The sequence below is a fragment of the Microchirus variegatus genome, assembly GCF_963457635.1.
Source record: "Microchirus variegatus genome assembly, chromosome: 6".
NCBI classification, from domain to species: Eukaryota; Metazoa; Chordata; class Actinopteri; order Pleuronectiformes; family Soleidae; genus Microchirus; species Microchirus variegatus.
The window spans coordinates 3,919,373-3,937,656 of NC_139807.1; the positions used below are offsets into that span (position 1 = coordinate 3,919,373).

Below are 18,284 nucleotides of genomic sequence, written 5' to 3' on the forward strand. Positions count from 1 at the left end.
TTAGTATCTGATAATTATGACTTTCTTTCTCATAATTATTAATTCTAATGTTTAATTATGACTTATTTTCTCATAATTATGACATAAATATTATATATTTGACTTAGTGTCAACTTTCTAATATATATCTTCATTTTTCAAGTGGCTTCCATACAACCATATCTATAAATAATATATATTTAATCAAATTAAATGATTTAAATACCAATACAATGACAGTACGTGAGGTCACATTCAGATACAAACATTTATGAAGAATGCCGAATATTGGCTGCATTATCCATTACTGTCTGTCCATTATTTTATAATTTCCGTGCTATAGTACAAATTTAAATTTCATATCATCAAACTTCTCACTCACACATTGTTCTACTTTGCAAACGATCATTTTCATAATCTGTTGAATACTTTTCGATAATTGAGTACTTGTTTGGTCCATAAAAATGACTGCAAAACAAAATGAGTCAGTTCTAATTCTCTTTATTTGTAATATAGAGAAAAGAAACCATGAAATATTCAGATTTGAGAAGCTGAAAAATCAGAAACCTTGTTTTTATTGACAATGTGTTGCAGCCCAAGTATTGTCATCATAATTTTAATATCTACATTGTAACACAAATCATACATCCTTAAAAAGAGTCACTAAACAGCACATATAGGTAGGTTTTTGTGGTGTTTCAGGTGTTAGAGCTGTGTAGTTATATAACAATTAGTAAATATACAAATGGTTACATGACAAAGAATATGGAATGTAATAAAAAGTTAAAAAACTTGATGATCATAGCTGTGATTGTTTTTATTTTAAGTCATGTTAAATGTGTGATTCAAAGCAGCAAAACAAAATGAACTGACCCAAAGAACCAAAATTACTACTTGCTTCAGTTCATTGATTGCGGTTCACTTGCCTTTCTCACTGGACGAGACCATGAACGCATTCCACGGAGGGGTCGGTCACAACGTGTAATCACGACATTTCAAAAACACGGACTGGTGGAATTTCTGAAATAATTTTTTATTCAAATGTATTTTCCAATCAACTATATTACCTGTGGGCCCGATTGTCAGATTGAACACGTCAATAATACCCGAAATAGTCTGTTAGAGAGAATGGTACATTCCACGTAGGCTCGCTTCACTGAAGAGCAGCAGAGGTTTCGTCCTCCAGCTAAAGGCTTCTGCCATGGCGTCCACTGAAATAGCGAGACAAGCGGTGAGTAGCTTATTATTTTTTTTTACATCTGTTTTTAATCACTAACGTCTCACATCTTTTGAAATATTAGTTTAATTTCAGCGTAGGATGAATTATATATATATCGAGCGTTCCGTCTGGTGGACATTGTGCTCGTCGCTAGCCGCTTTTCCTGCCCGTGTGTGGCTTCTAAAATTCCGGGTAAACACAGTGAGTCAATTAGTCAGTAATTTCTTTAAGAAATCGCATTATGCATTTCTAAATCCTGACGCTGTGGATTTAAAGCAAGGCCCGAGTTTTCTCATTCGTAGCTGTCTGTGCACATGCTTCATTATACTATTTCTTTCATGTACGCGAGCTAACGCCTGCACATTTCCTGTCGTTGCTATTGTAAGCTACACTTATATAATACAATGGGAGATGTTCTGTTGTGTGAAACGCACTGTGTTGTACACTCGTACGTTCATTGAAACCTAAACCCCACCAGAGAGCCGTCGTTATAGGCCATTCATTCCGGACGCCCCCGTGTTCCAGCTACGGTGCTCATTTCATTTCCGTTATGTTGTTTCTTTTAAGTCCCGTTAACTTTGACTCGGGCGTTGTCTGAGCAGAGAAAAGCCTGCTCTGCACACTCCAGCTCCCCATAGGTTTAAGGACTGTAACTTATTTAAAAAGGCACACTAAAATAAAACCTATCAAACAAAACCTATTTATTGTTGGAGTTAGGGTAAAAAAAAACAAGCAAGTTCACAAAGGCTGAACAATTGTTTCTATACTGAAATCAGACATTGCAATGGATGGTCTATGTAATTTCGTTTTTAAACTTTCATTACAATATAGGTCACATAAAGGTCCAGTACGTCAAATTTAGGGGAGCTATCCCTTTCTTCTAATAATAATTTTGGGCTCCACAGGTGTAAAGGCCCATTTATGCTCCATTTTTGCCCATCTGTCTCAAAGGTTATCTGTCTCTACCCATAATACCTCCATTTATGGGGGAATCGTACTTACTGGTGTTGCAGGTGAGATGGATCGAGGACAAGCGGCATTTTCAATATTTTCGTATGTCTGCCGCGACTTTTGACAAAGTAAATTTCCGGCTAGCCCCTTGAATAAAACCACAGCGCTCCACTGAGTGAAGCCGAGCTCCTGGCAGTCACTCTCTGTTTTCTCTCTGATAAATAAAGCAGCGATAAACCAGTGGTATTGCAATGTTTCGTCCGTCATCGTAAGCCCCGAAGTGAACGCTGTCATTGAGTATAAATGGGCCTCAATGCTGCTCTTCACAGTTTGCAATTCTTTCTTTCTGATGAGCCCACACACGGTGGGTCTTCTTCCTCTTCCTACGTCATGACACGCACACTAGTCCTTTAATGTTTTGATGATGTCGCTCCCTAATGCTCTTTTTTCAAATCTAGTATAGAGTGTATTATTGAACTGATGCTGATGTCAATTCCATCACAAATTGAGTTCCTATGCCTGTCAGAAAGATATTTTCCTTGGATCATTTGGCCCTTTTAATACATCCAGAAAAAGTGTTCAGATTAACATGACTGTGAGTATCATGAGAAGCAGGAATGTTGCACTTGTAGCTGAAAAGTATTGCCTGTTTGTCCAGCTCCATTACCCCCTGTTTTCCAAACACACCCTCAGCTGTTAAAACCCAATTTCAACTATCCAAATAATCCACAGCTGTGTAGTATTGTCAGGTCGTTTTAAAGCGACTCCCAAATAGAATGTTTTTCTCTCAAATCCCTCACCACAGTGGAAAGAAACACTGTTATGTTAAGCGACATAATGGATGGTTGGCTAAGGTTTAGCTGCTTGAGTGTTTTTTTTTGCTTTTGCCGTATAATCTACATTCTTTGCCTCCCTGCACCTCGTCGTCAGTCGTAAGCTGGAGAGAAGAGATTCACAGATATGAAGATGATCAGTGCCAGCCACACGCCCACACACACATGTAACAACAGTGCTTTTACACCGCAGTGTTTAGTGTCCCTCTACTCCAGAGATAAACCATGCATAAGCAGTGTAATAGAATGATTTGGATTGAAGTGGAAGTGGCCAAAACATGGTAGTTCATAGGGACACCACGAAAAACACAGTGTCAACTGCTTCTTTTGTTGTCGTCTTATAATTTCAGTAATGTCAGATCTCTCAGGTGCTAAATTATACATCTATTCTGAACATCAACACCTTTCCATATAAGGACATGGCTTCAAAATGTCTCAACTTTGGTGACAAAGTTGCAGCTCAGGAAACAGGAAGTTACTTATACTGCATCTGCATCATCTAACAAAGAAAGCCACATGTGGTGTGTGTGTGTGTGTGTGTGTGTGTGTGTGAGCTGTGTAAATAGTCATTTTGTTTTCCTTATCAAGATGCAAATTAAAAGTACAGTGTTGCTTTGGGACTGAGTCTTTTTCTTAAAAAAGGCGTTTTGATGCATAAGGTAATTGATGATCACCAGATGTTACATCATGTCATTTTTGTTCATTTACAGGGTGAAGGTGCTCGTGCTGTCCCTCTGTCTGGCCATGTTGGCTTTGACAGCATGCCGGACCAGCTGGTCAACAAGTCCGTCAACCACGGATTCTGCTTCAACATCCTTTGTGTTGGTGAGTATACAGTATATTGTATAAAATACATTTCCCCCCTGTCTCTTCCTTTTGCGCTCTCTCCTCGGGCTAAAATATGACTTATTTGCTTCAATGAACATCAGGCTAAAAGCCTGTGTGCTTAGTCGAGGACTAGAGAATTTAATTGTAATTTTTTGTATTACTATTACTGTGTATATAGTCTGCTATAAACTGCTGATACTTCTGCTTTCTGTTTTTAAAAAATGTCGTGGTTTTGCACTCAGAAGAGTTAGAGTAGGATGGAATAAACACTGACCACAGGAGGAAGCTCCGACAGCACGTACAGGGCTCTAGAGTTCAACCAATTTAGGCATTAGCTTACTAGCGCCCTTCTCTATTAGTTAACCCAGACACGGCACAATATCCACCGTCACTCTTGCATGTACAGCAGCAGTAGTGTGTGTTTGGAGTGACGCTACATCGCTATACAGTATAGTAGTTTCAAAGTTTCAATAGAGTTGGTTTGTGTAATTGAATAAAGTCTGCCTTGCCCTTCATTTTGTTTATTGTGTGTTGTTTGCCACTACAAAACAGTCAGGCATTTCTGTGTTGATCTGACCAGCGAAGTAATGTCACCATTTAATGCGTTTGTGTTGGCACACACTTTGTTTGTGCTCCTAATGAAGACACACATTTCACCATATTCTTGTTTACAGTCATTTAAGTATGAATGTATCTGCAAAATGACAAAAAAGCAACCCATAAAATTGTGGCACTGAAGGCACCAGTGCAACCAATGCAAAAAGTTCTCACTGATTGGGTGCAGCTCTATTTTATTCATCAGAACTCAAGTATTTACTACAGTTTTACACACATTACACAGCAATCTGATCACTGCTTTTTAAATATTTGGCCATGTCTTAAATCAGAGAGGGAGTCAAATGTCATTGTTCTTTTTCTGTGGTTTGTAATTTCAGGAGGTTTGAATACAAGTGTCAGTTAAGCCTGTGTTATCGTTTACAATGTGGCCTTGGAGCTAAATTACGATGCCAGGTTACCTTAAGCATGAGCAACTTCACCACAGTGACGGAAACGAAGCATAGAAAAGGCAAATGAGACGCTTAATGCATCATTGACTTTTTAATTCAGAGGGAAAAGATGGCTGTTTTAAACACCGCGAGATATCCGACCAAAATGGGCTGAAATGCAGCGACTGTAGGTCAGGCCGTGATGAATAAAAATAGCTTTTCTCACAGAGCCAGCTCTGTATCCGAGTCATCTGACAGCATATTTGATGTCGGATACCATCAGCTGATGAGCAGCTACTGCTGCTGTTTTTGTCACTTTTAAATGTTGGAAAATGATAAATTTAGTTTTGAAGCATATGCAGAATGTCACACTCAGTGTACTCAGACTATATTAAGCAACAGTGAAATGAAAAAGACCATTATGACTGAGTCTCACAATAACGTTTTTTTCTTTTTCTCTTTAATCCAGGTGAGACGGGTCTGGGTAAGTCTACACTGATGGACACGTTGTTCAACACCAAGTTTGAGGGCGAGCCGACTCAGCACAACCAGCCAGGAGTCACACTCAAGTCCAACACCTACGAGCTCCAGGAGAGTAACGTGCGTCTCAAACTCACCATCGTGAACACAGTGGGCTTTGGAGACCAGATCAATAAAGAAGACAGGTAAAGCAAATCATAATCATTTGTCCCTGCATGGATATATGTGCTGCAGAACAATGCACATCATGACATAGATGACAGACAACCAACAAGGACATGAATCATATATAAAGAACAGAATAAACAGCCCACTTCACATGGATAAGCTTATTTGTCTGTCCTTTTTTTTATTGACTTTTTTAAGCAATAGATGTTTTGTTTTGCGGGTTTTGTCACCAAATTTATTTGGCAAAACTCTCCAGCAAACCATCTGTGTGTCCCAACCCAGACTCTGGGTTTGACTGTTAGAGAGGCCAAATCTTGGCAAACAGGTTTCTTGTAAATGTTATTGTTCTAAACCGTATTAAATCCTCATCGTAAGAAATCCACAGATGGCTGCACAATGAACGCCGTGTTCCTAACATACAATGATTCTGTGAGAGGACTCGGGTTTCATCGAGTCCTCTGGACATGAATTCTAAACTCTTAAAAAATTTAAATCAGATGTGGACACTTAAGTTCCTGGCTGATTTATCTCATCCCAAGCTTTGTGGTTTATACTTGTTTTCAGAGGTTCTGATATCGCTGCTGTCGATCCATTAGTATTTGTTACCAACTTTGCTCTCTGTAATGTAATTGCTAGCTCTGCTCTTGTGGTAAGTTTTAGGAAGATGATGATAAAGTGAGCCTTTTTTGACGGGTTCTTTGTAATGGATAGGCTAACCTTATTCGGTAAGACATTTCTATTCTCAGAGTTTATAACGGCGATTTGTATTGTACAGACGCACACATTGGTTTTTTAACTAGTGCAGATGTAGAATAATCTACAGTATGTACACAAGGAGTGTGTTGAGTTAATGTTTGTGCTCAGAAGGGGTGGATAACTTTGAGACTTCCTGTAGTCATTGGTGCATGCGGCCATATGTCTTTTAGCTTATTATTCACATATTCAAACGACAACAATGTGCTGGGTCAGGGAGGGCAGTGCATCACTGAAATGTTGTTACAGTGGCTTGTTTTACTGTTCATCTATCTACAGTATAAATGCAAGTTCTGTTAATCACATAACTGTCCAACAGGGTCTCTTTGACATTGCTTGGATAAGAAATGTACGTTATACTAGCTCAAAGTGTCGCTTCTACCTTGTCTCACACAGCAACCCCACCCCCAGTGTTGTTATTTTCCCCAAATGTAGGTCATGATGTTTTGACTTCTGTTTCCGTCTATCGTCGTTTCCCTTTCTGACAGCTACAAGTCCATTGTGGAGTTTATCGATGCCCAGTTTGAAGCCTATCTACAGGAGGAACTCAAAATCAAGCGCACGCTACACAGCTATCATGACACCCGTATCCACGCGTGCCTGTATTTCATCGCTCCCACTGGACACTCGCTCAAATCCCTGGACTTGGTGACCATGAAGAAACTGGACAGCAAGGTCAGATTCAGTTCACTTTATTTACCAACTATTATGATGCCACAGAGACGGCAGCAGAGATTGTATTTGTTTTTTATTGACAATGATTTAAAGCTCCACTCTCAATTCATAGCGCTTTGCCTCATTTCCAGATCAATCCCAGCTATATTAAGGTTTCATAATGGCTCCTCGACTATACAAGGATCATACAGTTAATGTGGAAATGTGTAGGTTTTATAGATTACCATTAACACTGAAGGATGGCTTTTTTGCAGGAGGAGGATGTTCTATAATAACTTACAAAGCTTATAAACCTGGATTGCTTTGTTGTAGCATGGAATAGATTCACTGTTGGTGATGGTGAATACTTTTACTCACGGGTCATAAACCTTTCCAGGGCATCTGGCTGCATGTAAATTGGCTCTGGTCCCGTTACTGCGTTGGTGTAGGTCAGCTGTGAAATGCACTCAGCTTAGTGACTGCTGCCTCGTTTCTTTTTTTTTTGTGGGAGCGTTTCCACAGAAGCTTATTTGCATGGACTCCTCCTGGCTTTTGTACAAAGACCCCGGCTCAGTGTTTGCCAGAGCAGCTGTGCCCTCGAGCAAGCGCTCACAACTGTGTGATCCTGAGAAGAGTCCTCCTCTGTTGTTTACACGCTCACCTAGAGGGGGAAGCGATCAAACAATGCTATGTTGAAGCTAGATCTGCATCAGTCTCAGGGATGCAGTGACGTATTTTTGCTCTTATGATCTTCAGCATCTCTTGCTGTTGGCTTAACGAGTCCCCTTATAGAGAAGAAGTAATGGGGGACTGTATAGATGAATGAGATGGAACAAATTAATTAAAATGAATTCTTCTCTTTTTTCTTCTTTGTTATTGCTGTGCATTCTTTTCTGCTTGAATTGCACTGATGGCATAAATGCAGTCACTTGAGTCTGTCTCTTCAGTCATCAACTCTTTTCCAAATTTAGACTACAGCAATAGATGTGAGGAAACGTTAACTCAGACAGACAATTTCCATCTTGTCGTTATTGTCCGCCCGCATTAAATCCTTCATCTTTTACCATCTTCTACTCTAGGTCAACATAATTCCCATCATTGCCAAGTCAGACGCCATCTCCAAGAGCGAGCTGGCCAAGTTCAAAATCAAAATCACCAGCGAGCTGGTCAGCAATGGAGTGCAGATCTACCAGTTCCCCATTGATGATGAGTCTGTGGCAGAGATCAACTCCACTATGAACGTAAGCCTCACATTTTCTTTTCTTTCTGTCTGTCAATCTGTTACATTTACTTTTTTGGTCCCCAGAAGTAGCTGCAGAGTGAGCGCTCCTTGCTTTTTCTCTCTGTTATTCTACTCTTTCAAATCTTCCCGGCGCGATGAAAAGATTGCTTTTGGGATGTGTTGAATTTGTATGAATCAAATTGGATTTCACTGACCATATTCTTTAAACATTATATAGTTTTAGTGTGTATGAATAATTAAAACCTTAAGTTAATACATTAGTCAGTGCAGTATGTCCCGTTTCCCTGTATAACATAAACGCTATCATGCGTTAACATGCATAAACGACGTGTGATGTAGAATCAGGACAGACGTGGTCTTTGTCTGCTGCTGCTCGGGATGTTATTGAAAGTGACCCCACATAGAGAGGAGGGTGTTCACAGCAGCCCACTCTGCAGGAAGTGTGCAGTGTGGGAAAGGGCCTGTGCACACTGACAGATAAGCCAAGGTTCATGTAGCTGTTTATGATGTCTCGGTTGTGGAAATGCCTCAACTCTGCCTAATTGTTGGACAGCTGCCTCCAGGCTTTTGTTGTGCACTCTGACCTTGTCGTACATTGTTCCTGTCAGAGCTGTTTAGGTCTATGAAATGTAGTTCCTAATGGTTAGGTTATGTAATTTAAATAGCACATTTTCCTCAGCTTTCTCAGCGACATGAACACTGCCAAGTAATGCATCTTAAGCTGTGTATATTTGTCCTGATTCCTCATGCGTGAGTCAAGTGGTTGCAGGAATACTCTTGAAATGGTAAAGCTGCAGTGTGTGCAACTTTTGGTGATTTTGTTTTTATTTTTTCTGCCTCTGGTCTCATGATAAAACATTGTATGCTGCATCAAACATAAAACTTTGCCCTGTGTTGTTGGAAGGCATTTAACACAATCGATTAATTAATAGTCTACCACTCTATCCTCCACATGAGGGGAGCTGGCACTAAAAACGGTGTCGTATGTGAACGGCAAATTAAGTCTGCATTCATCAGACACAGTAAAAGTTAGGCCTTCTACACTGATGGAAGATTACGACGCAGTGCACAATTAAACAAAGGCATCCACATTCCATGTGCAGTGTTTTGGGAGATTCATGAAGTTGATGTTCTTTCTGCTCCACAGAGCCATTTGCCGTTTGCTGTGGTGGGAAGCACAGAAGAAGTAAAGATGGGGAATAAGATGGTGAAGGCCCGGCAGTATCCCTGGGGAACGGTGCAGGGTAAGACTGGGTCAGATCACAGGAAATGAGAGTGTTCTCTTTCTTGTCAGCGCTGCTGCTGCTGCTGCTGCTATTGTCTCTGCTCACATTTCCCAGCTGCCACTAACTAGTTGATAACCAGGTATATACATTTGTGAGTGTGCAGTAGTACATTGCACATTCAGCTTAATGTTTAAGTGGTAAAATGATGGATGATGAGTTAACATTTTCTATAAATGGTCACAAAGTAGTGAGCAATGCTCAACTATTCCTGAACTTAGGATGACGTCCTTTTTAAATGTCTTGTTTGGACAGGAAAACGCAATAGAATCGATGATCGATGAATACTTACTCGATCAACAAAGTAGCTGAACATTTAGTTTATAGTGATTGACTACTTGATTACTTTTGCATTGTTGCCTTTGAGAATGACGGGAGTTTACGTCCACAGCCAATCATTGAAGAACGTGGAACGGGGCTATGATTTCTACACTGTTTACCCACAATGAATACAAATGTCCTTAGATGCCCCCAAAGCTCAAAGTCATCACTCTAACCTCTCAGTAGTTGTTTCATTTAAAATGTAGCGTGCTGACATTTTGTCCATTTAACACAGACTGTGTCCATACATGACGTCAGTCTGTGGGAGCATGGTGCTTCAGCTCTGTTTAGTGATGAATTAAATCGAGAAGCCACTGGACAAAACACTTACCAGTTTTGGTGCTACTGTTATGACTGCGCTGTGAATTATAATAGATTAAATTACTGGCCGTAGTATAATCTAAACATGTGTAGACAGTGACGGTGTTCTGCAGGAGATTTAACCCGCAATGAACAGGATACAATGTGAAGTGTTGGCTTAAAACGATGCTTTATGTTACTTTTGATGTGTTCCCTACAGTGGAAAACGAGAATCACTGTGACTTCGTCAAACTGCGAGAGATGCTGATCAGAGTCAACATGGAGGACCTGCGAGAGCAGACTCACACGCGTCATTACGAGCTCTACCGTCGCTGCAAACTGGAGGAGATGGGCTTTAAGGACACGGACCCTGACAGCAAGCCCTTCAGGTTGGCTTTATTTTGCTTCACCATGCCTCATCTGCTTATTTTATTTTGAAAATCCCTTTAATCATTTTAGTTTAGAGTGTGTGGCCTTATTTCCTTTCTTCTCCTAGTCTGCAGGAAACGTACGAAGCCAAGAGGAACGAGTTCATGGGCGAGCTGCAGAAGAAAGAAGAAGAAATGAGGCAAATGTTTGTCCAGAGAGTCAAAGAGAAGGAGGCCGAGCTGAAAGAAGCGGAAAAAGAGGTACAGCTCAGAGTTACCTGATGCTGAAACATCGTGTTTGCGCTTGAAACGCTAATCCTTGTTCGCTGGCTCCCTTGCTTCGACCTGAATTAACACGATTCTGTTTGATCTGTCACGTTAGCTGCATGAGAAGTTTGACCGTCTGAAGAAGCTCCACCAGGACGAGAAAAAGAAGCTGGAGGAAAAGAAGAAGGGGCTGGACGACGAGCTCAACACGTTCAAACAGAAAAAGACTGCGGCAGAGCTGTTGCAGAGTCAAGCTCAGCAGGCAGGGGGCTCCGCCACAATCAAGAGGGAAAAAGAGAGGAAAAAGTAAGTGTTCTTTTACCCTGTGTCTTTATCCTTTTTGTTTTACATCAAGATTGGAAAAGCAAGCATTGGTTTAGCCTGGGTAAAAAGGTGCTCCATATGAATGACTTACAATGCAAATTGCTAATAGTTATAAAAGATACAGTACATTTACACTCATGTATTCATTCTCTCTCAATATAAATACTCTATGAACCAATCAATGCCCCATCTGTTCATGTCATGTATTGCTTTGATGAAGCTGTGATGCTGTTCCTTCCTCACAGTCTCTTCAAATGAGTTGATGGCAACTACCGTGGATGATAGGGTGCGTTCCATGTGTAGCTGGAACTCTTACTACTCACTTTCTGTCTTCTTTACTTCTTACGATCATATTATTGCGCATCGTGTTAGAATCATAATTGATGTCAGTCAGAAGTTATAAGCCAACACTATAGGCTCTAGTTACTGCATACATGAAAACACCATTACTGATTACTGGACTGTTGGCATATCAGTAAATTGGTTCAGGAACTCCTCTGTGTTGCAACTTAAGACATTACTTTTCATGATTTATGTGATCAAACGCCAATGAAACACCTAGAAATGGTAGAATTCAGACTTTGTGTATGTTTCTGTCACTTCTCATTAATGTACTTGAGATTTGCGTTATATTATGTATACTGTGGATAAAAGCCCTGGCTAAGCCCCAGGAATTCAAGTCAAATCAATTCACCTTTAAAGGGTTTTACAGTCTGTACGGCAAGTGACATCCTCTGTCCTGAGGGAAAACTCAAAAGACGTGCAGTAGGTGCCAAATTGACAAGTTCAGCAGACAATAAACAAAACATAAAATTTACAAAGAGCGGAAACATAAGAGGGCACGATAGGAAAACAAAACCCTGTGGTCTGCCGACTTCTTATTAACTCTGGGAACCAACAGGAGCCCAGTGAGCTCCAGACAAAACATAGGAATTTAGAAGGTCAGATAAGGATTGGGCAAACCCATTAACACATTTATAAGTCAACAGAAACTTTTTTAAATCTGATCTCAGATGAACAGGGAGCCAAAAAAGACTGATGTGATATTTTCAAATTTCTTTACTAGCTGCAGCATTTTTAAACTAATTAAAGACTTTTGGTACAATAGAACACTACAGTAATAATCAAGTCTCAATGTTAGAAATGCAAGGGCAAATTCCTGTGATTGTACAATAGCAGAAAATGTCATTAGCACCTAATTTTCTGAAGCTGAACAATACACATAATCCAATACAAATGAAGACAAATAAGGGGAAGCAAGAGTATGAAGAAAATGACATTTTTTTCCATTGCCATTAGCCAGATGTCAGCTCCGTGAGTTTAATGAATAAATTCCAGTCATCACTGTGTAATCCAGTGTTGCTGATGGCTCAAGCAAAGCACATTCATTACATCAAGAGTTCCTCGTAGATTTGTGCAAACAACTGAGTCACCGCTGTTAATAATTCCTGAATTAGTGTAACTGGGGATGAATTAGGTTTTTTCAGATTCTCGTTTTGTGATTCATTCGAGGTTTCCGCTCTTCAATTATTAACATTGCTGACATTGATTCTGCTCGTCTATTTTAACAGTGATTGTGTTAGATAAAGTCATGGCTGCACAGTAGTAGGTACAGTAGTGCAGCCACATGTGTCTGAAGTACTGTATGCTTGCAATAACGTTGCTGACACTGTTGGTAATGAACTCCTGGTTGTGTGTTGAAGCTGATGTGACTCCGTGCCTGTTTTGAAAAGGAAGACGACACTTGCACTGAGAAGGTTCATTTGTTGCTTCATTCTCTTTCCCTGTCAGTGTATTTTCTTCACAGCCACTTCCTCTGTGTTTGAGCTCTGCCTGGAATTTTTATTCCCCCTTTTCCTCTTCCCAAATCGGCAACTTTTGCATCGTCTGTGTTGTCTCTGATTTTAAAAAAACTGATGTGGTTTTAACCTTCAAGTGTTTCCCTCAGTGACCCAGGAAGACGGTGTTATATACTGCTTATTGTGTAGATGCGTATCTGTCCTGTGAGTGCACGTGTCACCTATATTGCCTCCGTAATGTTTTCCAGTTAACTCCTCCCACACTCGCTGCATGCTGCATGAGGCACCTTTAATGGTAAGGTTCCCCTTTTTGTGTTGCACCAACACACAACAACAAAAAGAACAATGAAAATGTAAGAGGTCGCCAATTATCGTTTGAGAATTGATCTTTTAGCTTCTTAAATGTGAATATTTCCTGGTTTCTTTTGCTCCATATAACAAAGAAATCACTAAAACTGAATCATTTTTGGCTTGTGGACAAAACAAGACATTGGAGAACATAATTTCAAGGTTTTAGAAAGGCATTTATGAGATTTTATTGAGCAAACAATTGACGGATGAATTGATTTATGAATATAAAATAATAATAAAATAGAGTTGCAGGAATTACTCCCTAAATCAATTAATTTGCAGCTATTTTTATGCTATTTTTGCATTTATAAACATACAAATAAAAACAATATGGGCACATGATTTAGTGCATGTTAACTTAAATTATTTTCCCCTCGAGTATGATATTCTACCCTCCATATAGTAATGTGTAATAAACTCGAGTAAATACTTTATATAATTTTACTTTTGCATTTACCCTGACATTTACATTTAGTCTCGCATACGTTGGAGAATAAGGAAAAAGTCCGTCTTAACCAGAATTAAACCCGCATTTAAAGCTGTTTATAAAATTGGTTATAATGCGGTACAGTCTCAGTAATGTGTGGGATGGTAGCGTTTACTGTCCCCCGTGCCAGCGTCTATATCAACCACTTGATGAGATCCCCAAACAGTCCCATCTGTCTGTATAAACCCACAATGGTCTCCTTCTTGTGGCTCCTTCCCCATCCGCTCATGCTCTCGCACAAAGAGCCATTCAAAGCTGGACTGAGACTTTTTTAACGGGTCGCACCAGAGCCGCAAACAGCCTCGGGCTCGGTCTCTGTTTATAGAGATGACATGTTTTGTTGATCTCGCGACCATATGACAAACCCCCCCCTTTTTCGGTGGATGCATAAGTGAAATCCACAGAGCGATGCTGTTGAGACTCAAACACTGGGCAGAGTAGAAGTGAAGGAAAACATCTGCAAACTCTCGGATCTGTAAACTCCAGACTGTTAAACAGACGAGAGCAAGCTGCTGTTTGATGACAATCACACACTGTTTAAAGAGCAGGAGCAGGAAATAAAGACTTTTTTTAAAGTCGATCCCTCCTCCGCGTTGCAGCGTCACCTACGAAGCACTTAGCGCCGCCCTGAACGCATGACTTCCGCTAAAACACCGTCTGCTCACTAATGTTGTCACTGTGATGTCACTGATGTGAAATGATGTGTTGTTGTTTTTTTAACTCAAAGAAAGCAATAACAGTCCTTCTCTCTCATTTCCAGCTTAGGATCCCTCTAGAAAAAAGTGCTCCCTTGTGGCCATCCTGCTGTGAATGAGTTCCCACCCCGTCATCCTTTACTGTACCCCCTTACCCACCCTCACTCATCCCCCCCCTCCCTCTCCATAATTCAACCCTACACCCCACCTCACTCCCCCCCGCTCTGTGGAAGACGCTGGCCATTGCTTTCAGTTTTACTTCACTTGTTTTTGCTCGAGGATTTTTGTGTCTTTTTATACACATTGACCAAAAAAACAAAATACATTCCATTTATTTGTTTTATATTCAGTTGAGTCTTTGCATGACGGAGTGAGCTTTTTTTAAATATTAACATACAGTAATGTGCAAAAGTCTGAGGCTTCATCGTCAGATTTGTTGTTTTAGCAATGCTTATCATCCCTTATCATCACTTTTATTGGAACATGGAAACGATAGCACAACTCTGGAGTGGAACCATAATGAATATTATAGGTGTTATTGTGCATCATTCCAATCCAAATGCCGATTGTAACGAACCAATTATCAACAAAGCTGGTGGTACCCTGAGACTTTTGCACAGTACTGTTCATAATTAATGTCGTGATGGGCAGAAAAAGTACAAAGTCTAAAGGGAAACATGCATCAGACACTGGGAACTGAGTGTTTATGTTTATCTACCACGGGCTACACTGAAGTGGCTAAAAACAATCGTTATAATCAATGAGAATTTAGTCCCGGTTGGTTTTGCATTCACCAACTCTGACCGTGAGCACAACACATTGGGACACTTGAACTCTGACTGCTGCTTCTTTAATTAGATGTCCAGTGTGTATGAATTGGTGACCTCTAATGGTGAGAGTGTAGATTGCAACAAAGCGAGGGCTCCACCACTCGTTCCTCCCTTTTTCAATGGGCTATACAATCCAAATTGTATTCATCGTAAAGCTATAATACACCTATACAAACATACTTATGGGTAGTATATAATGGAAAAATGTTGTGCTGCTTCACAATAAAAGCCACTATTTGTTTCACCTCTTTGAATGTGAAGCAGCAGAGGAAAGAGTAGACGTTCAGCTGTGATACAACTGTATTATTTAGAGAGGGAAGAGTCCTCTGTGAGGCTGACATCAATGAGGATACAGTTACAGTAGCACCGGAAAATGAGCATTTATTTCTCGTGCGTGAAGGTAATTCCAGCTCATGGCGCTATAAATGATCGACCCTGACTCGAACATTGAAATGTACATTTAAACGAACTGAAAATGCAAACCACAAATGGGAGCTTTGTGGATTACAGCACGGTGCTACTGTTTTTGTTTCTCTCTGACCTCGTCCATTTTTTACGGTTTTAAAGGTCACATATTTGAATTGGAAATCTATTTTTATACTTGTACGTATTTTGTCCCCTTTTTCTGATGATGTTTTACTTTAGACTGATGCACGATTTAAGAAAAGTGAGCCCCGATCTCTTTAACGACTTCTCCCATACCTCATTCATTGTCATGTGTAATGTGCATATTTGTATCAGCTTTTCACATTTGCACTTTTTTGTTTTCTCTTTTACACACACACAAATGTGATGTTTTATATAAGTATATATATTTAGTATATGTTAATTTTGTCCGTGCAATTGTAACTTTCTATTTTACTTGTTATGAAGGCACATTTAAAAGTCAAAGTGTTGTTTTTTTTTGTATCCGTGCTGCGTATAAAACGATTATTTCAAAAGGAAAATAAAGGCCGATTTTTTTCACCTGATGTTACAGATGTGGCCATGAATGATGTCCTTTTGTTCACATTTCGTGTCCTTTTTTAGTTTCACATTACTAGCTTTGCTTAACCGATGGTTATCTCAGGTTGAAGACGTCATAATAACGCTGGTTTCTACATCATCTAGAACCATTCCCAGCAGGTAAACCCCCTCAGCTCACGAGTCTGTGTGGTCTTACTTTCCTTTGCAGTAATCCCTGGCTCTGCACTGAGTAGGTCCTCAACCCCTCAACCTTTGCTAAGGGACCAGCCTTTGTGGGTACTGAGTACCTCAAGCGTCGCCAGAGGCTTTGTGGACCCCCCCCTTCCTCCCTTCAGGGTTTCTTAAATCATGACCTGCTCGGTGCTATCGTATCAATCACTGTGTATTTGTTTCACTGCCGCTCTCACCGCACTTTGGGTGTTTTAATGCTTGCTTCAATTGTCTGTATGTTTCTTTTTGTTTGTTTTTCTTTTGCTGTGACTAACAAACACCTTTTTTTTCTTCTTACGTTGTGGTGATTACGTGCACTAACTAATATTTCACGGACCACATTCAAGCTCTTCACGATCATTGTGTTTTGTTTTGATTTTCACAATCACAGGGTGTTCTCTTGCCTGGTTTTTGGATGTACGATGATCATTTCCTCACCTCGGTCTCTCGACTCCTTCTTATGCACTTCTGTTTTTGACAAAACGTTTCTGCGTTGCAAACTCACCTAACTGCTGGCTTTCTCTCTTTGTCTCTTCAGCTTCTTTTAAATCTGTCTTGGCCACCTGAAGAGGGGATTGCAGCTTCAGCAACAATTTAAAGCACCCTTTATTACCTCTTCCTTTTATTTTGTTCCCCCCCCCTTGCTGTATCGACCTTTTATTTGTATCCACCCATCTCATCTCCTTTTGTTGAATTTATGGCCTTATGTGGACTCGCATGGTATTTTCTGGCCTCCTTAACGAAGCTCTAAAACAATAAAATAAGGCAGGTTGGGAACCCGGGCACAGCTTAACTCTGCAATTATGTCTTAATGTATATAAAGCCGCTCTTTTAGTTCATAGACGTCATTATTGAGGTTTTACACATGACTTGAAGTCAAATGACCTACACTATGCACTCATCTTGAATTAAACACTACTCAAACATTGCAGCTTGCTGATCCAGCACTAAGTGTCAACACACTATGATTGGACTACGTTACTTTCTTCTTAAATCTATTCCAGCTGGAGATTTTGCTTTTAAATTTCAGTCACGATCGCGCAAAAGCAATACTTTTCCTCCACTCTTCATTTTATGGTGCCCATGTTTACATGTCACTGTTAAATACCATGCAGATCACATGTCCCGGCCTTTGGATTTACACACTGTGCTTTAATATTCACGAGCCGATTCTATACTTTGCATGCATCTTTTTTTTAATTATTATTATTTAAGTGCTGCTGTGATCTTTGACCTGCTTTTAATCCAATAATAACTCAGTTATTCAGTCTTATTTCGAACTTCATCGCTATTTTCTTCAAAATGGTGCAGATTATTAATGTATATTTGTTCTGCTCGATGATTTCAGCTCCCATTTTGCCAAATATTAGAATAAGATGAAGTTAATCTCAAATCCCAGATAGGAGTATTTAAAAAAAAAGAAATACTCGTGCATTTATATAATTTATAAGGATATATTTTGTGTATTGAAGTGGAGACTTGTTTATTACCTATGATCTTTGGATGTGTTTCTTGAGTGTAAAGTAACATTTTGGTGTCAAAAACATTGCCATACATTTTTCTAGCATCAGTCATCACCTCTTATAGTCCAACAAAAAAAAAACTCTCCCATACCACAAACTTCTCAATATTTCTCCTTTAGTTTTCCTTGACATTGATGTACATTTTCAATAAAAAAAAACGTGATCGAAACATGTTAATCTTTTGTCTTTCATCGACCATTTTCATTGGCAGTAAAACTCAGAAGTCTGTATATTTTTGAGCTTTGAATATTCATTAATTTCTTATTTAGACAAAAAGGGAAGCATGGCTTCATGAGAAGCATCTAACACAATGAAATCAAAACTTATAGCATCAAAAATAGGAACTTGGTGATATTGAATTGTTTATTTTCCTCAGAAACAGTTTTGAATTCCATTCAATTCGATGTAAATTGTGTATTATCTTTAGCCCAGGCTGCAAAAATAAAAAATAACTTGTATCAGATTC

The 18,284-nt window shown here is 39.7% G+C and overlaps 1 protein-coding gene across 3 annotated transcripts; it reads left to right on the plus strand.

Moving 5' to 3' along the window:
* Nucleotides 1–1,173: 1,173 nt before the first annotated feature.
* On the plus strand, nt 1,174–17,879 carry septin6 (septin 6). Of its 3 annotated transcripts, none has more exons than XM_083891512.1 (10): nt 1,174–1,210; nt 3,693–3,807; nt 5,266–5,461; nt 6,686–6,872; nt 7,931–8,092; nt 9,242–9,338; nt 10,219–10,387; nt 10,495–10,627; nt 10,749–10,939; nt 16,834–17,879. In XM_083891512.1, the coding sequence occupies exons 1-10, from the start codon at nt 1,181–1,183 to the stop codon at nt 16,841–16,843; spliced, it is 1,290 nt and encodes a 429-aa protein (XP_083747638.1). In that variant the 5' UTR covers nt 1,174–1,180; the 3' UTR covers nt 16,844–17,879. The 3 variants fall into 3 exon arrangements, with proteins under 3 accessions (XP_083747638.1, XP_083747637.1, XP_083747639.1); XM_083891511.1 differs by lacking the exon at nt 16,834–17,879 and adding an exon at nt 16,294–16,436; XM_083891513.1 differs by lacking the exon at nt 16,834–17,879 and adding an exon at nt 13,005–13,062.
* The last annotated feature ends 405 nt before the right edge of the window (nt 17,880–18,284 follow it).